General features: G+C 45.6%; 1 protein-coding gene across 2 annotated transcripts in view; it reads right to left on the bottom strand.

The window, feature by feature from the left end:
• The window catches only part of LOC308467711 (putative helicase senataxin), a 228626-nt gene that overhangs the window by 191483 nt on the left and 10953 nt on the right, over positions 1–26190 (bottom strand). For both annotated transcript variants that reach the window (XM_080989412.1, XM_080989411.1), the window contains exon 2: positions 9893–10070. In XM_080989412.1, coding sequence (XP_080845538.1) covers positions 9893–10069 — 177 coding nt within the window. In that variant the 5' untranslated portion in view covers position 10070. The remainder of the gene's footprint in view (positions 1–9892; positions 10071–26190) is intronic.

A 26190-nucleotide genomic window follows, 5' to 3' on the forward strand; every position in this document is an offset into this window, starting at 1 on the left:
ACAGATGAGGTGATCAGGCACTCCCATTTCTTTAAGAACTTGCCATAGTTTGCTGTGGTCAACACAGTCAAAGGCTTTTGCATAGTCAATGAAGCAGAAGTAGATGTCTTTCTGGAACTCTCTAGCTTTCTCCATAATCCAGCGCAGGTTTGCAATTTGGTCTCTGGTTCCTCTGCCCCTTCGAAATCCAGCTTGCACTTCTGGGAGTTCTCGGTCCACATACTGCTTGAGCCTACCTTGTAGAATTTTAAGCATAACCTTGCTAGCGTGTGAAATGAGTGCAATTGTGCGGTAGTTAGAGCATTCTTTGGCACTGCCCTTCTTGGGGATTGGGATGTAGACTGATCTTCTCCAATCCTCTGGTCACTGATGAGTTTTCCAAACTTGCTGGCATATTGAGTGTAGCACCTTAACAGCATCATCATTTAAAAAGTTAAATAGTTCAGCTGGAATACCATCACTTCCACTGGCCTTGTTATTTGCAGTGCTTTCTAAGGCCCACTTGACTTCACTCTACTCAGAGTAGACACATTTAAATTAATGTACACCAGTCATGTTCATAAAGTTCAATGGGTTTACTCTGAGTGGGACTAACATTGGCTACAGCCCAATGAAATTTAGGGGTAAGAAAAATTAAGGAACAGCATCTTCACAGAAAAGAAGAGTATAATAATTAGCCTGTGAATTAAATGTGAAATAAAACTGTATTAAAGCATATGGTGACATGCATTGATTAGAGCAGGCAAAATTAGTTATTGCTGAGACAATTCTGCTCCTGGCCTTCCTCCTCCACCACCCCCCTAAAAGTATATTAGGTTTCCAAAGGGAGAAAAAGAAAAACAGCTAACTATTCAAAGCAGAAGTTTAAATCAACCCAGCAAAGGAAGCCCAGGGAAAATTAATCCAGTTAATACATTAGAGTAAAAAATAGCTTTAAAAGTGAAAATAGTTTTGTCTGAGCATCACCAGAGAACAAAGGAAACAATATGAAATCAAAAAACAAAATTAACCTGACTTCTGTAATGAGAAAAGAGAGACTGAAAAAAAAATGAAAGACAACTGTTCCTAAGCCAATCCCCAACACAGGATGGCAGCTCAAAAGTTAGACTGAACAACAAAATAATGAAGGGATGGGTGTTTGAAATCATTAAATTCTATCTTCTCTCAAAGAGAAGGCAAAAGCTGGGACTAGAAAGAGGAAATAATGCAGCAGTATACCAGAAAAACTAGAACTAAATACTGGGCCAAAAGTTAAATCAAGTAACAATGCAGAAGTGCAGCAACCAAAAACCTTTTCCTACTCTAACCTCAAATCCCTGACTGTCTAAAGACTGTCTCTCTGTTTGGGTATTTTGAGGAGGAGACTGGTGATGCTTATCAGGAACACTCTGGGCCCGTGAAGCTGTTGGGAGAAAGGAAGCATCTTAGCCTTGTACAGTGGTACCTCGGGTTAAGTACTTAATTCGTTCCAGAGGTCCGTTCTTAACCTGAAACTGGTCTTAACCTGAAGCACCACTTTAGCTAATGGGGCCTCCTGCTGCCGCCGCACTGCCGAAGCACAATTTCTGTTCTCATCCTGAAGCAAAGTTCTTAACCTGAAGCACTATTTCTGGGTTAGCGGAGTCAGTAACCTGAAGCGTATGTAACCTGATATCTGAGGTTGTTGATATTTCTTCCGGCAATCTCATCCAGCCCAGCCTTTCGCATGATGAATTCTGCATATAAGTTAAATAAGCAGGGAGACCATGTACAGCCTTGTCGTACTCCTTTCCCAATTTTGAACCAATCAGTTGTTCCATATCCAGTTCTAACTGTAGCTTCTTGTCCCACATAGAGATTTCTCAGGAGACAGATGAGGCACTCCCAGTTCTTTAAGAACTTGCCATAGGCTGTCTGGCTCAAGGTCAGCAACCACACTACCTGGGGTGTACGAGACATCCATATCTTTGTGGTATAATTCCTCCGTGTATTCTTGCCACCTCTTCTTGATGTCTTCTGCTTCTGTTAGGTCCTTTCCACTTTTGTCTTTTATTATGGTAATCTTTGTACGAAATGTTCCTTTCATATCTCCAATTTTCTTGAACAGATCTCTGCTTCTTCCCATTCTATTGCTTTCCTCTATTTCTTTGCATTGCTTGTTTAAGAAGGCCCTCTTGTCTCTCCTTGCTATTTTTTGGAAATCTGCATTCAATTTCCTGTATCTTTCACTATCTCCCTCGCATTTTGCTTGCCTTCTCTCCCCCGCTATTTGTAAGGCCTCGTTGGACAGCCACTTTGCTTTCTTGCATTTCCTTTTCATTGGGATGGTTTTCCTTGCTGCCTCCTGTATAATGTTACGAGCCTCCATCCATAGTTCTTCAGGCGCTCTGTCCACCAAATCTAAATCTTTAAACCTGTTCCTCACTTCCACTGTGTATTCATAAGGGATTTGACTTAGATTGTATCTTACCGGCCCAGTGGTTTTTCCTACTTTCTTCAGTTTAAGCTTGAATTTTGCTATAAGAAGCTGATGATCTGAGCCACAGTCAGCTCCAGGTCTTGTTTTTGCTGACTGTATAGAGCTTCTCCATCTTTGGCTGCAGAGAATATAATCAATCTGGTTTCGATGCTGCCCATCTGGTGATGTCCATGTGTAGAGTCGTCTCTTGTGTTGTTGGAAAAGTGTGTTTCTGATGACCAGCTTGTTCTCTTGACAGAACTCTATTAGCCTTTGCCCTGCTTCGTTTTGATCTCCAAGGCCAAACTTGCCAGTTGTTCCTTTTATCTCTTGATTCCCTACTTTAGCATTCCAATCCCCTATAATGAGAAGAACATCCTTCTTTGGTGTCACTTCTATAAGGTGTTGTAAGTCTTCATAGAATTGCTCAATTTCAGTTTCTTCAGCACCAGTGGTTGGTGCATAAACTTGGATTACTGTGATGTTAAAAGGTCTGCCTTGGATTCGTATCGAGATCATTCTATCATTTTTGAGATTGCATCCCAGTACAGCTTTTGCCACTCTTTTGTTGACTATGAGGGCCACTCCATTTCTTTTACGGGATTCTTGCCCACAGTAGTAGATATGATGGTCATCCGAACTGAATTCGCCCATTCCCGTCCATTTTAGTTCACTGATGCCCAGGATGTCAATATTTATTCTTGCCATCTCATTTTTGACCACATCCAACTTACCCTGGTTCATGGTTCTTACATTCCAGATTCCTATACAATATTTTTCTTTACAGCATTGGACTTTCCTTTCGCTTCCAGGCATATCCGCAACTGAGCGTCCTTTCGGCTTTGGCCCAGCCGCTTCATCAGCTCTGAATCTACTTGTACTTGTCCTCCGCTCTTCCTCAGTAGCATGTTGGACGCCTTCCGACCTGAGGCGCTCATCTTCCAGCATCATAACTTTTATGTGCCTGTTGTCTTTGTCCATGAAGTTTTCTTGGCAGGGATACTGGAGTGGCTTGCCGGTTCCTGCTCCAGGTGGATCACGTTTGGTCAAACCTCTCCACTATGACCTGTCCATCTTGGGTGGCCTTGCACAGCATAGCTCATAGCTTCTCTGAGTTATTCAAGCCCCTTCGCCACGGCAAGGCAGTGATCCATGAAGAGGATCCTACCTGCCTGCAACTGATTGCTTCTGGAAGTCTGCATATGCTCTGCTATATTCAACTGGGTCTGGCTAAGATCCTGCAACAGGTTAAAGTTGCTAGACATCAATAGTATCTGGAAAGCCTACAAGCTGTATGTATATAGCACTGTCCAGAACTGTAATGTCGTCTGCATCAGTAAACTTTTTGGACCTTCAGCTGCCTCTGTGTGGTGGTGACTGGAACTGGGGGCAACTATGGGCTATGTGGGTCTCTCACCTCAGATTCCCAGCAGGGGCTGTAAGGGGAAGGGCTGCAGCTCAGAGCACCTGATTTGCATGCACAAGGTCCCAGGTTCAATCCCAGGCATCTCCAGGCAGGGCTGGGAGAGACTCTCAATACTGAGCTATATTGACCAGTGGTCTAATTATCTACAAGACAGCTTCCTTTGTAACAATTTCAAAGGCAGAGAAGACATTTTTAAATAAGACATGAAATTTAAAAGCTGTGCCAACACAAAAATGCTGCAAATGGAAGGGTCAAGACAGAATGGAGCTCAGCACTGGCAAATGGTGGTGTGTACTTTACTTACATGGAGTCTATTCAGCAGCCACACAAACATATCCCTGGTCATCTTGTAATTCAATCACAGTCTTCAAACACACGTTTGGACTCTCAATAACTGTGCAAGGTTTTAGAAAAGATATATAGCCAAGATCCTGGAAGATCCAGGCAAAGAAGAACAAACTGTTTTATGAGTCAGGCTAACTGGCCAGACAAAATACTGAAAAGACGCTTAAGCATTAAACCAAACAGGAAAGGAAGCAATACAACAGAAAGGCAAAGAGGTGGCAGACAAAAGAAAAACAGAAAACTGCAGTAACCCAGAAAGCCCAGTGGCACCTAAAGACCAAGAAATTAGTTGCTTAGGCTGCAACAGAGTAACATGGCTACCTCTTTGAAAATTGTTAAAATAACAAGGGCATAGCGTTAGTCCATTAAGAGAAAAAAAAATTCCAAGCACACCAATACAAATCTATGGAGCAACCACATTCCGAATACAGTGGTACCCTGGTTTACGAACTTAATCCGTTCCGGAAGTCCGTTCTTAAACCAAGGCATGCTTTCCCATAGCAGCAGGGGACTCAATTTACACTCAACAGGAAGCGGAACATGTTCTACTTCCAAAGCAAAGTTCACAAACCAAAACACCTACTTCTGGGTTTGCAGCATTCTTAATCAAGCTGTTCATAAATTAAGCTGTTCTTAAACCAAGGTACCACTGTACTGTGCACAGCTCTGGTTGCTTCACCTCAAAAATGATATTGTAAAGTTTGGAAACCTTCAGAAAAGGGCCACCAAAATGATGAAAAGAATAGAGTGACTCCCCTATGAAGAAAGGTTGCAATGTTTGGGACTTCTTGGTTTAAAGAAAAGGCGAGTAAGGGGTGACATGGTAGGAGTTTATAAATGTTTGCATGACATGGAAAAAAGTTTTCCTACCTCTCTGATAACACTAGAATTCATGGACTTCCAATGAAGCTGAATGCTTGAAGATTTAGGACAAATAAAAGAAAGGTCTTCTTCATGCAGCACATAGTTAAACTATTGAACTTGCTCTCACAGGAGGCAGTGGTTGCCACCAACCTGGATGACTTTAAAAGAAGGATTAGATAAATTCATGGAGAAGGCTATCAATGGCTCCTAGCCATGATGACTATGATCTGTCTCCACAGTTGGGAGGAAGTAATGCTTCTGAATACCAGTTGCTGGAAACTACAGGAGGGTAGGGGGCACTGGTGGAGGACGAGGAGTGGGGGGGGAGCGCACCGCCCCCGGCAGCGCGATCCCGGCAGGGTGCCATCGCACCTGCCCCCCCCCGCCTGCACTGGCCGTACCACACCGCTGCGGGTGGCGCATGCCAGCCCCACCCCCGCCTGCTCTCCGCTCCGCCACTGGTAGGGGGCTCTTGTGCTCGGGTCCTGCTGATGGGTTTCACACAACTAACTGTGAGAACAGGATGTTGGACTAGGTGGGCCCCCTTTGGCTTGATTCATCAGGCTCTTCTTATATTCATTACAACTTTAATTAGTTTTTTTCTTGTTGTTAGAAGAAGCTGAAATGTCAGAATGTAGTCAGCAAGTCTTGGCACTCCCCGGAACTCTTTTTCAGGGTTAGATAAGTATTAAAATGTGTATGCCAGAAGAATGAGACAGAGGAGAGGAAAAAGCTGGGCATGGTGAAAAAACTCCTCCAAAGTTTGCAGCTGGTAATAGCTTTTTGTATAGTACACTTAAGCAGACTTAATTAGTTAGATCATGCTTCGTGCAATTCAGATTTTGAGTTACACCAAGGGTGACTGAGACAAAACAAAACTAAGCAGCTGCTCCCACTTGAAAGTCTAAACAGCAACAGTTAATTTGAGCTGTTTTCAAAGCAAAGAGGAACTCAGGCGTTTCTTTTTAAGGAGAGGGAGAGAGAGAGAGACAGACAGACAGACAGAGACAGAGAAACATTAGGGTTGCAAGGGGAAGAAAAGGACTTGCAGGCAATTTTATTTTTCACACAAGGAAAGACTTATTTACAAAGTGAGTTAAATGCAGAAAATTTACTGTATTTTTCGCCCTATAGGACGCACTTTTTCCACTCCAAAAATGAAGGGGAAATGTGGGTGCGTCCTATGGGGCGAATACAGGCTTTCGCTGAAGCCTGGAGAGCGAGAGGCTCTCGCTCTCCAGGCTTCAGGAAGCTCTGCGCGACTCTCCGGAGCCCGGCGCCAAGCCGCGCCGGCCTCCAGAGGGTCGCGCAGAGCTGCCTGCCCTCCCGGGGTCCGCGCAGCTCTGCGCGACCCTCCAGAGCCCGGCGCGGCTTGGCAGAGCTGCCTGCATTAGGAAGCCTCAGCACGCCCGGGCTTCGCATAGCTGTCCGCAAGCCTGGGTAGACCGGCGTGGCTCCCTAGGCTTGCGGATAGCAGGCTCTTCTGGGGGCTGGGGTCGGGGGAAGCTCGGGCTTCCCCCGCGCCAGCCCCGTGCCTGGGGGGGAAATATTTTTTTTTCCTTTATTTCCCCCCCCCCCAAAAAAAAAACTAGGTGCGTCCTATAGGGCGGTGCGTCCTATGGGGCGAAAAATACGGTACTTTCATAATTGCTGCAGCCAGCTTATGAGTGCAACTTTTAAAAAATGCAGTTGATTGTATCTAGTGTTCTCTGAACTGAAGTCCGATTTAGATTAATGGGCATGACTAATTTAGGCAGATATATATTTCAATGGGTCTACCTGGAAAACATTGTTGGCTAGAACCCAGCAAGCTATATAGCTAATGTGCTTGTGACACACAACTGAAACAATATTAAATGTATGCTATGTTATGTATTAACATTAACAGATTTCTGTCCAGTTACAGATAGGTAGCCGTGTTGGTCTGCCATAGTCAAAACAAAAAAATTCCTTCCAGTAGCACCTTAAAGACCAACTAAGTTAGTTCTTGGTATGAGCTTTCGTGTGCAAGCACACTTCTTCAGATACACTGAAACAGAAGTTGCCAGATCCTTCTATATAGTGAGAAGGTGGGGAGGGGTATTACTCAGAAGGGTGGTGGGAATGGGTGATTGGCAGATAGCTGAGATGAGCCTGTTGACGACTCTTAACGACTGCAATAGGTCTTACAGGAAGATTTCTGTCCACTCACAGATCCCTGCCCTCCTTTCACATTGCTGTTCCCTGGTCCAAATCCCTGTGTTTTCCCCTCCATTAAGTTTAAGTGAGCAAGTGCATCACCCCCAGAAAAAGCTACACCACACTTTTATTCTGTGCCAATGGTCAGATCACTTCCTGGTGCAACTGGACTTCTCCGCGACCCTTCCCCTCTGCAGGGAGGTGGGACCAATTTGGATGGTCCGCCCCCACCACTTAATGGATCCAAATGGCTTCCAGTGAGTGGTAGGGGATGTTTTATCCCATGTTGATGGCCTTTCAGCTGATTCCCGTTGGAATCCGGAGTTAACCAGGGCTATTGACTGCCTGGCTCCAAAGCGCCCTCTCCGATTGCATGGAGCCCAGACAGCCCTGTGGTTTTCCCCGGATCTGAGGGCAGTGAAACAATCGTTGAGATGGCTAGAGCGCCGGTGGCGGAAAACTCATTCTGAATCGGATCGGACACAGGTTAGAGCTCAACGTCAAGCCTGCCAAGTGGCGACGGCGAAAAGGACCTTCTTCACTACCTCTACTGCATCTGCAGAAAACAGCAGCAGGAGACTCTTTCAGGTGGTTGGCAATCTATTGAAACCACCTTCGTCACCGGGGCCTGGTAGGGACCCCAAGGTCTCCTGCAATGCTTTTGCAAAGTTTTTTGCAGATGAAGTCGCTCAGATTCGGAAGGAGGTAGACTCCACCGTGGGAGCAGGGCCAGGGCGGGAGAGTGCTGGAGTCCTGTCTAGTCATGTTATATGGGATCAATTCCAATCTGTTACCTCCGAGAATGTGGACAGGCTGCTTGGACGAGTGAAACCAACCACCTGACTCCTTGATCCTTGCCCATCCTGGCTAATAAAACCGAGCCGGGAAGGGCTGGGCGATGGGCTCTGCGGGGTGGTGAATGCTTCTCTCTGTGAGGGAGCCTTCCCAGACCCACTGAAAGAGGCGGTCATTAAACTGCTTCTTAAAAAAACATCTCTAGGCCCAGTCAATATGGCCAACTATCGCCCAGTCTCAAATCTTCCATTCTTGGGCAAGGTGATTGAGCGAGTGGTTGCTGAACAACTCCAAGCACGCCTGGAGGATGCGAACCATTTGGATCCCTTCCAATCGGGATTCAGGCCTCATCAGGGGACTGAAACTGCCTTGATCGCGCTGGTCGATGATCTCCGGCGGGCTAGGGACAAAGGTGAGAGCTGTTTCCTAGTTCTGCTGGATCTCTCAGCCGCCTTTGTTACCATCGACCATAACATCCTTCTGGACCGTCTAGAGGGGCTGGGAGCTGGGGGCACTGTCATACAGTGGTTCTGCTCCTTTCTCCTGGGCTGTGTCCAGAAAGTGGAGATGAACATGAATGTTCAGACCCTTGGGCTCTCACTTGTGGGGTGCCTCAGGGTTCCGTCCTCTCCCCCGTGCTTTTTTATATCTATATGAAGCCGCTGGGAGATCATCAGGGGGGTTGGGCTGGGTGTATGCAGGATGCAGATGATACCCAGCTTTACCTCTCTCTTAAATCAGAACCAGTGAAGGCGGTGAAGGTCCTGTGAGAGTGTCTGGAGGCGGTTGGAGGATGGATGGCGGCTAACAGATTGAGGTTGAATCCTGACAAGACAGAAGTACTGTTGGGGGGGCGGGCGGGGGGGGGACTCCCTGGTCCTGAATGGGTTAACTGTGCCCCTGAAGGACCAGGTGTGCAGCCTGGGAGTCATTTTGGACTCACAGCTGTCCATGGAGGCGCAGGTCAATTCTGTGTCCAGAAGGAGCGTCTCCAACCCCATCGTTCAGCCCGGACACTGAGATCCAACGCCAAGGGCCTTCTGGCGGTTCCCTCACTGCAAGAAGTGAGGTTACAGGGAACCAGGCAGAGGGCCTTCTCAGGAGAGGTGCCTGCCCTGTGGAACGCCCTCCCATCAGAGGTCAAGGAAAAGACATCTGAAGGCAGCCCTGTTTAGGGAAGTTTTTAATGTTTAATGCTGTATTGTGTTTTTAATATCCGATTGGGAGCTGCCCCAAGTGGCTGGGGAAACCCAGCCAGATGGGCGGGGTATAAATAATAAATTATTATTATTATTCTAAGTGAGCTGGAACTGCGCAGTGCTTACATTCCTAAGGGCACCTTTACAGATCCTATTTCTTACATATAAACCAGCTTTGTATCACTGGCCCATTTATCCACGTATTGCCTGCTCTGCTTGACCATCAGCTCTCCAGGGGGCAGTCATGTGGGCTGTCTTTTTTTAATTGGAGATCTTGTTTTAAGCCAGTTCTTAGGATCATACACCAGGGTGGCTACCACCCACTTTACAGCCCAAAGCAGATTTCAGCAGGCGGGAGGAAGGTAAGGAAGAGATTTGTTTGGCACCCCCAATATTTTGTTGTTGTTGCGGCTTCAAAGTGCTGCACATCACATAGGGGAGGGGGGAATGAGTCACCTGATGACATCACTGCGACTTCAGGTGAGCAACCCCACCAACCTCTACCACCAGCTGAATCAAGCTACCCACCCCTGAAGCTATCAAATAACTACTGGCCTTCTGCCTGCCCAAATCTGCTATGACTGTCTCTGTCATCAGCCAGCCCCAACACAGCCAGGATATAGTGGGCTATCAATCAAAGCAAATTACCTCATGGAAGGATGGCAACTCATCCTTTGCTTTATGGTACTCATCCACACACTCTATGCAGTAACAGAGGTCATTATTGGCTGAAGCAAATTCATTTGCAGGCAATGTAGAGGAAGCATAACTTTTTAGCAGGTTGATGACTGAATCATCAGAGGTGCACCAACGACATGCACCCATTCTGCAGATAAACACAAAAATAAAAAAAGAGAAAGAGAAATAATTATTTGTAATTATTTGAAAACACGAACACAGAAATGTTCTGAGTAAAGTTCAACAACATAGAAAGCTGCTTTATATCGAGCCACACAAAAGAACACAGATGAGCCTGACATATCAGGCCAATCACCCATCTAGTCCAGCACCCTGTTCTCAGTTGCCAACCAGATGCCTGTGGGAGACTGGCAAGCAACACCCAAGCACAACTGCACTCTCCCCTCCTGCTGTTTCCAGAAACTGGCATTCAGAAGTATTATTGCCTCCAACCATGGAGGCAGAGCATAGCTGTCATAGGTAGTAGTCATTGACGGCATTATGCTCCTTGAATTTGCCCAAACCTCTTTTAAAGCCATCTGATTTGGTGGCCATCATTGCCTCCTGTTGGATCGTTGTGTTCCATCTAACACAATATTGTCTGCACTGACTGGCACCAGCTCTCCAGGGTTTCCTACAGAGGACAACACCCAGCCCTACCTGGAGATAGTGAGAACTGACTCTGGGACTGTTTAAATTCAAAGCAGATGGTCCACCACTGAGCTACAGCCCTTCCCAAGTTATCTCAGGGAGAAGCTCCCATACACAAACCCATACTTGTACATACAAGAACTACCAATACAGTGGTACCTTGGTTTACAACCATAATCCGTTCTGGAGGTCTGGTTGTAAACCAAAACAGGTTCCGGGTTTGACGTGGTTGTAATCCAAAATGGTTGTAATCCAAAGTGGTTGCAATAATAATAATAATAATAATTATTATTATTATTATTTATTTATACCCCGCCCATCTGGCTGGGTTTCCCCAGCCACTCTGGGCGGCTTCCAACAAAGTATTAAAATACAGTGGTCTGTTAAACATCAAAAGCTTCCCTAAAGAGGGCTGCCTTCAGATCTTCTAAAAGTCTGGTAGTTGTTTTTTTTGTTAACATCTTGTGGGAGGGAGTTCCACAGGGCAGGTACCACTACCGAGAAAATGAACAAGGAATCTGCCAATGCTTGAAGAGAATATATGCACAACCCTCCTATGTTCCCAGGGGAAATTGGGCAGTCTCATACTATAGTTGCACCCAGGAAGATTGTTAACACTTTTTATTATTATTTCTCAAGGCCTTTGAAATGCAGTTTCTTGGATTACGCCGGACAAGAGTGTAAACAGAGGCTGAACATGGAGCCTGGCACACTTCCCTTGCGTAGCTTGCAAGCTATCCGTGCTCTGCGAAAGTCCTCCTCAGGCCTCTTTCTCTTGCCGGTAGCAGAGCGAACACAGCGGTGAGAAGCGGATTGCAGCACGTGTGTAATAATTCAGAGCAGACACAAAGGCCTTCTTATCTTCTTAGCCTTTAATCATGTAGAATAACACCATAAATTCAGACCTGGCGAGAATTGACACATTCTCCCTCTCGCATAGCGTCCCAGAGTCAGACTGAAACACTCGGAGTCAAACCCCTCCCTTAAGTGTTTCTAACCACGCCTCAGGAAAGAGACGTCACCAGAACTCTTTAACTCTGTGAGTTCTGAAACCATTAACACCCCCTCTCGTCACGAATCCTGAGGGAAACTGTGAACCCCTATTTACAGACCTCTTTGAGTTCAACTCACCTCCCATTGCCTTTTGCCTCCCACTGGCATCTATCCCAGGCAATTGTTGAATCCCTTCCACACTCCCAGAATCACACTGTGCGAAACCAACCCACGCACTGGTGACCTGAAACCTCTCCGGTGGAATCCCCTTTGTGGTCCGAGTTGACCGCCGGAGCACAACCTCGGGCGCTCCTCCTGACCCACTGGGGTCAGCAAGTGTGTCTCCAGCAAGCTCAGAAGACTCCCCCTCTGACTTGCTGCGTCTTCGGGCCTCCTGCACTTGGCTAACAGGAGATGAAGGCTCGCTCTTGGGTTCCCTCTTAACCTGTGGAGAAACCCACCCCTGTGCTTGACCATCATCAGCAACCTGGTCTTCAGCAACAGGCTCCGCCTCTGCCTCTCCTTCCTCCCTTTCTTCCTCCTCAGAATCGGACAAGCATTCTGAGAGAAAATCAGAACCAACCCTAGGCTGTGACCAACCACCCTGCTCAAAGAACTCAGCATGCTTGCTGACCAGCAGCTTGGTCTGATCACCCTCTGGGTATGCAAACTTCCACCCATTTGTTGCAGGATCATACCCACAGAAGATCATGTCCTGGTACCTAGGACCACCCTCCTTCCGTTGCGCTGTTGGTATTGGCACTGAAGCCCTGGAACCAAACGAACGGAAGAAATGCACCTGTGGCTTTCTCTTGTGCAACAGAAAATACGGTGTGTCACCTACATCGTGATTGTAGGACCTGTTAAAAACAAAGCTGGCAAACTTCCAAGCCTCACTCCAAAAGCCCTGAGGCAGCCCAGAGTCACACAGCAAAACCCTGACAACTTCAGCCAGTGCTTCACTCCTGTGCTCTGCCACGCCTCTCTCTTGAGGAGACTTTGCACCCGTCACCTGGTGACGAATTCCCTTTTCCTTGAAGAACTCCTTCAGAGCAGACCCAGTGAATTGTGACCCACGGTCGCTCCTGAACTCTTGCACCTTGGTGGAGAACCTTAGTTCCACCTCCGCAACCCAATCCTGGATGAGTTGCGCCGCTTCTCTCTGCGTCCTGAGAGAGAAAGACCATAAATTCTGAGAAAAATCATCCGCTATCGTTAGCAGATACCTGGCCCCACCCAGACTCTCACACTTCATTGGCCCTGTAAGGTCTGTGTGAACCAACTCAAAAGGTTTTGTGGTTACCCTCTTTACCCCGGGAAACCTGCACCTTTGAACCTTGCTGCATGCCCTGCACACTAGGGATCCCTCACATGGCGTGATTTTACAACCTTTGGTGCAGCCTGGCAACCTCTTAACATCTTCCAAACAAGCATGAGACATTCTCTTGTGCCATATATGAACACATGAATCATGGCTGGGAACACTAGCACACTGCGCCTGTGCTTTCCCTGCATTCCCCCCACCCTTCAGAGGTGTTTCCAGAACAAAGAGATTGTCCTTGCTTTCCATGTTGACAAGTTGCCTCCCCCCTCTGAAAATGGAACAGGTATCATTTTCAAAACAAATTTTGTATCCCTGCTTCGCCAGAGCAGAAATCGATAACAGGCAACACTTCATCCCTGGTACAATGAAGCACTCCAGCTCCGCCTGCAAAACAGAAACATAGACATTTGCTGCTTTAGAAACTTTCTTTTTGTCCCGTCAGCTAATGTAACAGTCATTCCAGCTGAAACAGCTCTGCAATTCCGCAGCTCCCCAGCAGATGGCGTTATCAGGTGATGACTCGCTCCTGAGTCCAACACCCACTTCACAGCTGTGTCCCTGCTGGCATTGCTCTGTAGCGTTGCCATGCCAACAAACGTCTGGCTGCACCTGTCCTTGGCAGCGTCCGTAACCGCAACATCCGGCGTTGCTCTGAAGACTGGACTTATCTCAGAGTTCCCAGACAGCTCTGCAGCACGTATCTCCCTCTGCAGCAGATGGCTGGCCTTGAAGCCTTTAGCTCTGTCCTGTTTCCCAGGCTTCGACTCACGACGCAAACAACTCTTGGCAGCCTTTGGAAAAAGAGGCTTTTCTGAGCTTTTACTGCTCACCGCCCCCCCACTGCTCCCAGGGCTCCCAGGACGCTTTCCTGCACCCCCAGTGATGGGTAAAGGGCCCCCAGGAGCTTGCCTCTCTCCAAGCTCCTCACGCAGACATGTTGCATCACCCACGCAGCTTTTAGACTCTGCTAAACCAGCAGCAACAGCAGCAGTGGCAATAGTCCCTTCGCCCCCCTCAGGGGTCCCACAGCCTTTCCCAGCTGTGTACCGGCTTTCCGTGCTCTCATGCCTCTCCTGTCCTGATGCAGCCATCTCCCGGCCCTTGCTTCCGCCCCCAGCTTTACACGCTTCCTGGAGAGCTACCCAAGCGACCTCAGGCTTCCTTGCATCCAGAACAATAGGCCTCAAACCAGCACTCACGATCGTCTGCCATCTCCTCCCCCGGGGGCTAAGCGTACTCACGTCTCGGCAGTAGCTTCCTCCGCCTCCCGGCTCCGGCAGACCGGTCCTCCCCAGCGAGCTCCTTCCAGCTTCAAAGACACAGCTCCAGAGCTCCAGCTGGCCCCAGCAACTTTTCAGCTAGCTTGCTGGCTTCCCCCACACGTGGGACGTTCCTGCAATGCTTCAAAGCGTTGGCAAGCATCCATAACCTCTTGGATTACGCCGGACAAGAGTGTAAACAGAGGCTGAACATGGAGCCTGGCACACTTCCCTTGCGTAGCTTGCAAGCTATCCGTGCTCTGCGAAAGTCCTCCTCAGGCCTCTTTCTCTTGCCGGTAGCAGAGCGAACACAGCGGTGAGAAGCGGATTGCAGCACGTGTGTAATAATTCAGAGCAGACACAAAGGCCTTCTTATCTTCTTAGCCTTTAATCATGTAGAATAACACCATAAATTCAGACCTGGCGAGAACTGACACATTCTCCCTCTCGCATAGCGTCCCAGAGTCAGACTGAAACACTCGGAGTCAAACCCCTCCCTTAAGTGTTTCTAACCACGCCTCAGGAAAGAGACGTCACCAGAACTCTTTAACTCTGAGTTCTGAAACCATTAACACAGTTTAGGGAAGTTTTAGAGTGAATGCATTAAAAGCTATAGCTTCCTGTGGTTCAGTTGATGTCTTCCAGTTTTTTACATGTAGCAGTTTGATGGTTGTTAGCTCCCCAGTTTCCTTTTGGAAAGGAGAAGCAGTTTAGAAATTTGAAGTGATAAATTCCACAAGATCACAAGAAATGGGATGCGCAAACTTCAGCTTTAGCTATGGATCCTTAATACGCAAACTGTTCTCTGCTTCTTGGATAGGCTTGTTTTAAGACAATTCAAAATTTCTCTCTAATAAAATATAAATATTTACCTCAAATACACATTAAAGCAGATAAAGGCTAGCGAAATTTTCACTTTCACTTTTCCCATGTTTGCATTTACTCTTGGCTTAATCACAGATAACTTTCTAGTGACGCCACCCTGTGTCACTTACTTCCTGTTCTTTGTAACCAAATAATAGTAATCATAATTTTATTATTTGTACTCTGCCCATCTGACTCGGTTTCCCCAGCCACTCTAGGCAGCTTCCTGCAGATAAAGAACACAATAAAACATCAAACATTCCCAATAACCCCCACTACTTTCTTTATATTTATTTTACAGGCAAATATACTGCACAAATCAACTAGGTGGTGGACACATTTGTAAAGCAGCATAAAAGTACTTAGCACCTGGACAGAGATATGCAATAGTAGGACTGGGCGATATCTGGGTTTCAACCAGAGGACTCCTCTGCTGAGTCCCTGAGGGCCCCATTCCTGCCTCTCTCCACCTGGCCTAGAGCGGGGCCTGACAGGCCCATGAGGACTGCTGCTCAGCAGAGAGGACCTCTTTTTTTAAAAAAACTGTTTTTAAACTGTTTCGATAGCCTTTTAAATTGTTTTTTCCCCCAACAACCTCAGATATGCAGATGACACAACCTTGATGGCAGAAAGTGAGGAGGAATTAAAGAACCTTTTAATGAGGGTGAAAGAGGAGAGCGCAAAATATGGTCTGAAGCTCAACATCAAAAAAACGAAGATCATGGCGACTGGGCCCATCACCTCCTGGCAAATAGAAGGGGAAGAAATGGAGGCAGTGAGAGATTTCACTTTCTTGGGCTCCATGATCACTGCAGATGGTGACAGCAGCCACAAAATTAAAAGACGCCTGCTCCTTGGGAGAAAGGCGATGGCAAACCTAGACAGCATCTTAAAAAGCAGAGACATCACCTTGCCAACAAAGGTCCGTATAGTTAAAGCCATGGTTTTCCCAGTAGTGATGTATGGAAGTGAGAGCCGGACCATAAAGAAGGCTGATCACCACAGAATTGATGCTTTTGAATTATGGTGCTGGAGGAGACTCTTGAGAGTCCCATGGACTGCAAGAAGATCAAACCTATTCTTCATTCTGAAGGAAATCAGCCCTGAGTGCTCACTGGAAGGACAGATCCTGAAGCTGAGGCTCCAACACTTTGGCCACCTCATGAGAAGAGAAGACTCCCTGGAAAAGACCCTGATGTTGGGAAAGATGGAGGGCACAAGGAGAAGGGGATGACAGAGGACAAGATGGTTGGACAGTGTTCTCAAAGCTACAAACATGAGTCTGACCAAACTGCGGGAGGCAGTGGAAGACAGGAGTGCCTGGTGTGCTCTGGTCCATGGGGTCACGAAGAGTCGGACACGACTAAACGACTAAACAACAACATAGAGATTCTCTATCTCCAGGCTCTCTGTCCAGTGGGGGGGGGGGACCTAGAGTGTTTGTTCCTGGCGTTGGGCAATCAGGACAGATTAGGGATTCTGCTAGTTTACCACCCGCCTCACTGCCCAGCAGTCTCCCTGCCTGAGATGACAGAGTTGGTCTTGGAGGCAGTGTTGGGGACTCCCAGACTACTGGTTCTGGGAGACTTCAACATCCATGTTGAGACAGCTGGCTCTGGGGCGGCTCAGGACTTCATGGCTGCCATAACAACCATGGGGCTGTTCCAACATGTCACCGGCCCAACACACAAGGCAGGCCAACACTCCGGACCTTGTTTTCTGGACTGGACAGGAAGAGGGTGATTTGAAGGTGGCGGACATTGACATCAGTCCCTTGTCGTGGTCAGATCACTTCCTGTTGAGATTTAGGATGTCAGCACCTTTCCCCCTCCGCAGAGGGGGATCTATTAGAAAGGTCTGCCCTCAAAGGCTGATGGATCCAGTGGGATTCCAAACAGGTCTGGGGGATTTTTCGGCTGATATGACTGGCGCCCCTGTCAAAGCCATTATTCAGCCCAGACACTGAGGTCCAGCCCAGAGGGCCTTCTGGTGGTTCCCTCACTGCAAGAAGCCAAGTTACAGGGAACCAGGCAGAGGGCCTTCTCGGTAGTGGTGCCCGCCCTGTGGAATGCCCTCCCATCAGATGTCAAAGAGAAAAACAACTACCAGACTTTTAGAAGACATCTGAAGGCAGCCCTGTTTAGGGAAACTTTTAATATCTGAAAAACTATTGTATTTTAATAGTTTGCTGGTGCCGCAATCCTCCCCAAGGGCCGATTTCTCTCTTTTTTTAATTAATTTATATCCATACACGATCTTAGGTACATGTACAGCCTTAAATAGTTATACCATTAAATATTGATTTAAACTTGTATTTGTACATACTCTTTTCTTATAATTTCTAACTAAACAAAAATAAACCAAAGTAAAAAATCCAATAAACTAAATTATATGAAAACAGACTTCAGTTCCGGCTGCTGCAGAGGAAAATGTCAGTGTGCTGAGTGTCGTCTGTGACACGGAGCCGGCGGAGAGGCTTTGAGGGCAGCGCCAGAGCTCAGCGCACCCCCCCCAAAGAACCCCACAGGCGTGTGGGGACCCAAGGGTTCCTGCAGAGCAAGAATTCTCCCCCCCCAGCACCCCCCGGCTGCTGTTTAGCACACGGGAGGAAAGGGGAAGAGGCTTGAGAACGCTCCAGGCAACAACGCAACCTCCTGCTGAAGCTACGATCCGTCACCAGAAGCAGCAGACCTTCCTAATTAGAGGTAAAAGCCAATAAAACAATTTAAAGGCGCAGTTAGACCATAAAACTGTCGGGATTCAAGCCTATCTAAGTAGTAACTGGCAACTCTCCAGGCACCCGGCTTGATCTCCTGTTGACCTCCCTGTCTGCATTCCTCAGCAAGACCCAGGCAGAGGTCGCGATAGGCGATCCTTCTCAGCGTGAGAAGAACACCCCCCCTCTTTGTTCCCCCCCCCAGCAGGGGAAAGAGATAGACAGAAAAGTATTTACATGCCTTTATTTCTGTCTTTGCAGCGTTACAAAAAACATGACTGCTCTCTTCAAACTCCAGCAGTCGAGAGACAAACACCTCCTGTACTTCCTGTACAGCTCATATTACACTCTGAGCTAATTCCGGTGCTTCGCACTGTGAATTGACTGTCCCTCTGTTTCCCACGGACAGTCCCAACATCATGTGATGTTTTCAAGCTAGCAGCTCGCAGCTGCATTGCTTCTATATCGTAACAAAAACTTCAATTTGGCGAAAAGGAAACAAAATAGGAAGTCAGTTTCCGATCTTTGCGGACAGGCTCTGCAAGGGAATTTTTTTGTGAATGGGACTCAGACCTTGTTTATTGCTATGGAGAATTGCTACAGCTAACTTTGACTGGAAGGATGGTTACATTCTAATGGCTTGCAACTTTAACTGTATCCAGTTACCCAGTGAGATATAAGTGAAAATCTACACAGCTGGAGGTTTAAGCAACTTTATAAAAATTTTTGGAAGAGCTAAAGAAGAAAGGGGGAAGTAAAGACAGGAAGCCTGCAGGGAACTCTTGCACATTTGGGGGGCAACCTCCAAAATAAAAGTAGAAAAGAGCTTGGAACAGCTTCCCAAGTACTCTAAAGTACCCCAAAAAGAAATGGGTAAAGGTACCCCTGCCCGTACGGGCCAGTAGTGTCCGACTCTAGGGTTGTGCGCCCATCTCACTTAAGATGCCGGGGGCCAGCGCTGTCCGGAGACACTTCCGGGTCACGTGGCCAGCGTGACGAAGCTGCAGCTGGCGAGCCAGCACCAGCACAGCACACGGAAACGCCGTTTACCTTCCCGCTATATATCTACCTATTTATCTACTTGCACTTTTTAGGGGTGCTTTCGAACTGCTAGGTGGGCAAGAGCTGGGACCGAAAGACGGGAGCTCACCCCGTCGCGGGGATTCGAACCGCCGACCATACGATCGGCAAGTCCTAGGCACTGACGTTTTACCCACAGCGCCACCCGCGTCCCTTTAAAAAGAAAAAAGAAATGGGGGAGTTCTCCAAATAAGATTTGTTAATCAAAGCCTCAGCTGCTTGATAATTGGAACTTTAGTTGCCTGTGAATTTGCGATTTGGAAAACAAGACTACGGCCATGGGATTAAAAATAAGAACTAACTAAAAGGACCTACAAGTTATGGAAATATTGCAAACCACCACCATTTGAGAGACTATAAGTAGATAAGTATAATTTAAAGAATAATTTCTTCTCTGCTGGTTTTTTTTTTTTTTAAAAAAATAATATTTATTGATTTTCCAACCATTTAAACACAATAAAACAGAAAAACAAAAAAGGAAAAAAAAAAGAAAAAAAAAGAAAGAACATAAGATTAACAAATCAAGACGCAAACCATTTAAAACACAAAACAATTTCGATATCTTAACTTTCATTCCCTTATTTCCACGACCTCCTCACACCTCGCTTTTTGTATTCCACTTCTATTAATTGTTTCAGCAATTCCTTTCCATCTTCCTCTGTTTTCTCTTCTATAATTATCTTAACATATTCTAATCTTATATTTCCCTTTAATACTCTATTAATCTATTTATACCTAATTCCTTATAGCATTTCTACTGAAGCCGTATAACTTCATTCCAACATTTTTCTAACATTCATTATTTTAACAAAATTTCTATAAATAGTCTTAAACTTTTTCCAATCTTCTTCCACCGACTCTTCTCCCTGGTCTCGGATTTCTGCCAGTCGTTTCCGCCAATTCCATATAGTCCATCAACTTCATCTGCCATTCTTTCCGGATAGATAAATCTTGTGTCTTCCAGTTCTTCACAATGAGTATTCTTGCTGCTATTGTAACATACGTGAAAAGAGTTCTGTCCTTCTTTAACACCAATTGGCCAACCATGCCCAAGGGAAAGGCCTCTGGTTTCTTCAAAAAGGTATATTTAAATACCTTTTCCATTTCATTATGAATCATCTCCCAAAGTGTCTTAATCCTTGGGCATGTCCACCAAAGGTGAACTCTAATCCTCAAAGTCGTCTGTTTTTCTTTAAGTTCAGTCATCGCAAGCGTCAACTTATATTCATCAAGTTGCTTCTGTATAGCTGGGGCTCTCTTTCTCTCCAGTTGTGTTTCTTTACATTCAGCAACAACAACTTTTTCCCTGGCCTCCTCCGCAGTTTGCCGTACCAAAATCGGTTCCTGTGTCAATTTCTGGGTGATTTCTATATTGGTATTATTTATACTTTCTATATTTACGTTAATTTTAGTGATTGGAACATCCACTTTCGCATTTATCGTGTCCATTTTCCTGTGAAGCTGATCCAATGAGTCATTTATCTTAAATAACGCAGCCACTAGGGCCTCTTCTGTCAACATTTCTCTTGGTTTTACATATACTGGTACAAAGGCTGCAACAAAAAGAGCAAGGGGACCTGGTGGTGGACCTCTCCTGGATTATTGCCAAGTCCTCCCAGACCTTAGTGTTTTGTCAGCAGTTAACTGATCTGTTTTTCCTCTTCCATTAACCATAACACTTAAAAGATTCAAGGTCAGTCCCAGAGTCTCACGGTTTTTAACTTGCAGCTGGAAATTTCCCTAACCCAACTCTTGTAAAGCAACCAGTTTCAAAAGCTTCCACTAGGGGGAAACAGTTTCTATTTGTAGTAGTCAATAGTATCCTCTTTTAAACAATCCAAAGTTAGTTTCAAGTTAGTTTCAATTTTCAGTTACTTTTACTCCTTTTTGAAACAGCCGGAAACAGTAGAAACAATGTATTTCTCTTGTTTAACTAGCTGTCAATGAACGTTCTAAACACTGTCAATGAACATTCCACAATACGTCAGTCCTCCTAGCAGCCCGTTTCCAGGGTCAGAGCGGCGGTGTTTTAGATCTCTTCGCTCTCTCCTGCAGGCATACTCAGTCCTCAACTTCCCCCCCTCTTCTCCTGCCTCCAAAGGGGGGTTTTGTTCTTTACCGATGGAAATTTAATCTTTTACAAAAGACTTTCCAGGACTCCAGCTTGCAACTTCATTGCCTCAGTCTATTTACAAAAGGGGGAGGCGGACTTCCTGTTTTGAACCTCCCCGTTACGATGCCAAATTCAACATTTAGAAATCCAATTCTTCCGCTTAAACTCTACTCACGGGTAACCACTTTTAAAATCCAATTGTCCACAGGAAAAGGTCAGCGCTCTCCGGCAACCGCTATGCGGCTTCGCTCCGTGGAAGCAGACGATTCGATGCACCGCGCCACTCACCCCATGTCGCTCCGGAGCCCCAAAAACCGGGGTTCCCCGTGAGTGGGGGAGGCGCAAAAGGTGCCCGCCGAATCCCACGCTCACAGGCTCCTCCCGCCTGTGATTTTAACGGGTCTCCGCCTTCGCCGTGGCGGCCAGACCCAAGTTCCCACGGAGCAAATTCCTCCCGGTCAGAGGAATTCAGCCATTGCCGGAGGCGCCTCCCCGGAAGTCTGGTTTTTTTATTTGTTTTGTGCGTGCCTTTTGTTCCAAGACAATACTGGAAATTTGACTGGCCTAATATATTTTTTTAATTTACCTCCCTTGTTCTTGGAATATTAACTGGTCCCCCCCCCCTTATTGTTAAATATTGTATTTACATATTCTATGTTACATGTTTTATTGAAAGTTTCCCTTTTTTTTTCCTTTTTCTTTTTATATCTTCCTTTGCTTAGGGGATAAAAGTGAATGTGAAAGTGTGACGGGGGGAGAGATAGCTGACAAAAGGGAAAGGGAAACCGGAAGAAAGCTGGGAGGGGGTGATAGCTGTACAGCCGAACAGATTCAGAGCTGGCAGGTGTGACCTTGAACAACTCATACAATACATGGAACCAACAGATAATAAATGTCGGGGCCAGACAGAATAACAACACGTAAAACAGCAGCTTCGGTTGCTGCTGCAGCTGCAAGATGGGCCAGTGTACAGGGCGATAATGGGGAAAAAGGCGACAAAGAACAGACAGACCCTTTTGCACTGCAGCTTTTAGAATTTAGGAAAGAGATGATGAAATCAATGCAAGAATTTACACAACAGGTCTGTAGTGACATGGAAAAATCTAATTTATCATTGAAGGAACAAGTACATAGAGATATTGAGAACTCAAACAAAGTTCTAAAAGAACAGTTTGGGATATTGGGAGATAAGGTTAGCAATTTGGAGACAAAGGTAGATAAATTAGAAAAATTAAGAGAGGATGTCACAGAAGTAAGAGAGGAACAAAAAGGGATGTCAGGATTGGTACAAGGGGTTCAAGAGAAACAGAGTGATTTAGAAGATCAGGTTTTACTTCTGCAATTACAAGAACTGACATCAGAATTTCAGGCGAGAGAATTCCTGGATAAAAATAGGAGAGACTTAGACCCCAAACAAGACAGGGGAGACCCCCGATCTGAGCAAAAGAAAGCCTTGGAACAGGCTTTCAGGGAAAACAGATATTGTAACTGACTCTGGAAATGGCCAATCTTAAATTACTGAGTTGAAATGTTAACGGTTTAAATTATGAAGCCAAACGACATCGGATTGAACATGTAATAGCAAAACAGAAATTGGATATAATGTGTCCCCAAGAGACACATATTGCAAAAAAGCATAAAAGGGTCTTAATTAACAAAAAATTAGGTATGGATTTCATCTCATCAGATAAAACAAAAAAGAGAGGAGTTGTTTTTTTATATTAATCCTGCACTTGAACCCAAATTGATTCAGGACGAAAAAGGCAGAATTTTAATAATACAAATTAAAATCCAGGGAGAGAAAGTGATACTGCTTGGTATTTACGCCCCTAATGATAAAAAAGCATTTTTTTTCCAGAAAACTAGAAACAGAACTACTTGAATTTGCAGATCAAAAGATTATATTAATGGGAGACTTAAATGGAGTTCCAACTTTAGACAAAGACAGATCAGCCAGGAAAAAAGAGACCAAAGATGGTAAACTGCCAAAACCTTTTTTTGACATGACTCAAATTCTAAAGCTGATAGATATCTGGAGAATGAGACACATGTTTGATAGAGTATACTTTTTACAGCCATGTACATGACAGCAGCTCAAGAATAGACTCTGTATGGATTTCCAAAGAATTGGAAACAAGAGTCAAAAAATTTGAAATCAATCCCAGAACCTTTACAGACCACAATTCCCTGACTATGGAATTACAAAAAGAAAGCCAAATCTCTTTTAGATGGAGATTAAATGATGATTTATTAGATGATCACAAATTTGTTGAAAAAGCAAAAAAGCCCTTGATGGATTATTTTGAAATAAATAGTCAAGGGCAAACAAAGTTACAGACGGTCTGGGATGCAAGCAAGGCTGTAATGAGAGGACTCTTTATACAACAAAACTCATTTAAAAGGAAATTGAGAGAGAAAAAGAAAAAAGAAATATTAGAGGAAATTATGAAAAAGGAGAAACAGCTGCCAAACAAAGCAAATAAAGAGGCAGTAAAACAGGCAATCAAAACATTACAAACCCAATATTCAATGATTATAAACGAGGAAATCAGCTGGAAAATAAAAAAAAGTAAAACAAAAATATTTTGAGCATGCAAATAAACCGGGGAAGTTGTTAGCCTGGAAGTGAATAAAAATGAACAAAGGAACTCCATAAATAAAATTAACATAAATGGCAGAATTATAGACAAGCTGAAGGAAATACGAGAAGGATTTCTTAAATATTTTTCTGAGCTGTATAGACAAGGGAAAGAAAAAAACATTTAAGATAGAAGAGTACATCAGAAATAGCAATATGCCATATTTAAAACAAAAACAAAGGAATATCCTTAACTCCCAGATAACAATGCAAGAACTACTTGAGGCAATAAAAGGCTCTAAAAATGGCAAGTCCCTAGGCCCAGATGGCTTTACGGCAAAATATTATAAGAAATTAAATGAACAATTAGCGAACCCATTGAAAGATGTCATGAATGAAATACTGAACACAGCTGAAATCCCAGAAACATGGAAACAGGCCTATATAACAGTAATTCCAAAACAAGACGCAGATTTACTGCAAATTAAAAACTATAGGCCTATCTCCTTGTTAAATAACAATTACAAATTGTTCGCAAATATTCTAGCTAACAGATTAAAAAATAAATAAATATATATATACATCAAGATCAAGCCGGGTTCTTAGCAGGAAAACAAATGAAGGAGAATATAAGGAATATTTTGAATATAATAGAATATTTGGAGGCTAAAAATGAAAAGAAAGTGGCAACGATGTATATAGACGCTGAAAAAGCCTTTGATAATGTTTCTTGGAAGTTCATGATAAAGCTGTTAGAAGAAATCAGAAGCGGTCCTAAAGCAATAGCAGCAATCTATTCAGAACAAAAAGCCAAACTAAGTATAAATCAGGTGATAACGGATGATTGTAAGATCCAAAAAGGAACAATACAAGGATGCCCATTGTCACTATTATTGTTTATTCTGGTTTTGGAAGATCTTGTAAAAAACGTAAGAGCAAATGAAGAGATTACAGGTGTAAAAACTGGGAAAAGTGAATTCAAGTTAAAAGCGTATGCAGATGACCTAGTGATAACAGTGGAAGAACCTAAAACTTTACTCCCTAAAGTAATAGAAAAAATTCAGAATTTTGGGGAAGTGGCAGAATTTAAGCTAAATAGGAATAAAACTAAATTATTAGTTAAAAACATGAAATAAGAAGAAAGAACTGAATTAGAACAAAACATTGAGATTGAAGTCCATAAAAAGGTTAAACGTTTAGGGATTTGGTTAATGTCAGGGAACTGCCATCGGAGCTAGAGGCGGAGGGAAGGCTCCAGAGGGATGGCGGAGAGGGTCCCAGTAGGGAGAGAGGCAGCCCGTCCGCTGGGGAAGGAAATCAGCGTAACACCAGTAGAGAAGGGGGGCAGATGGGGGAATCGGAGAGGAGGCTCCAAGACTCCTCGCCGGAGACCAGCGGAGAGAGTACGGGTCCTCCGCTGCCCACACCCTCCCTGCGCAGAAGGCTTCCGCGCAGGGAGAGTAGGAGGAGACTTGGCGTCAAACAACTTTTATGCTGGAAAAGGTTTAAGAAACGCCCACTGACGGATTCTGCCAGCGACTGAGACAGTCACGATGCTGGAGGCTGTTCAGTCAGAAAGGGTTTAACCAGGTAACCTCGCTAGCAGTGGCGGCAACTTACGCACGAGCAACCCCTAAATCCATTACAGCAATCCGTCAGTCCCCAACGTTGCTTGTGCGCAGCTCCAGAGAGGCAGCACCATGAGCCAGACCAGAGGAGCCGGAGAGACGGAGCAAGCAGCTGCAGTGCAAGGTCTGGTAGAGAGAAACCGAGACTTGGAACAGCATGTAGCTCTCCTGACGGCGCGGCTGGACGAAAGACGAGCTCAGGATGCTCAGGTCAGACCCACCCCCATCGCAAGGAAGGTACCGGGGCTGGTACACAAGTTTGGGGGGAAACCCCAGGACTACAATGCGTTCCGAACGGAAATAGAGTACGCTTTGGTACTGCAGCATGATGACTTTGCTAACGATGAGCAAAGGGTAGCCTACATTGTGGGGCATCTGAAGGATGTGCAGAGGTTCCTAGGGTTCAGCAACTTCTACAGGAAGTTCATCAAGAACTTCGCCCACTTGACGGCGCCCATCACAGATTGTCTCAGTAGCAAAAGGAAGTTCGCCTGGACAGAAAGTGCCCAGCAATCCTTTGAAAGACTGAAGAAGGAGTTCGCTTCGGAAGAGCAGCTCCTGCACGTTAATCTGGAGAACCCCATGAGGCTAGAGACCGACGCATCCGGCCGAGCCATTGGGGCGGTACTTTTGCAGCCGGGGGGGGGGGGCAAGCAGGACTGGAAGCCGTGTGCCTTTTTCTCGAGGAAGCTGAGCAAGTCGGAGCAAAACTATACGGTGTATGACCGCGACCTGCTGGCGATCTATGCGGCGTTTCGCCGATGGAGACATCTGTTAATAGGGGCGCAGCACAAGATCCAGGTTTGTACTGATCACAAGAACTTGGAATACTGGAGGACCGCGCGAGTACTCAACCAGAGACAGATTCGATGGGCACAGGAGTTCTCCAAGTTTTCCTTCGAAATCCGATACGTGCCAGGAGAGGAAAACGTGAGACCAGATGCTCTCTCCCGGAAACCGGAGTACATGGAAGGAGAGGGACCACCGGAGATCCGACACATGATCCCCGAGGACCGATGGGTGTGGGGGGGAGCCTTAGTTGGGAAACGAGAACTGGCCGGG

This window comes from Podarcis pityusensis, assembly GCF_964106645.2.
Source record: "Podarcis pityusensis genome assembly, chromosome: W".
In the NCBI taxonomy this organism is placed as follows: Eukaryota; Metazoa; Chordata; class Lepidosauria; order Squamata; family Lacertidae; genus Podarcis; species Podarcis pityusensis.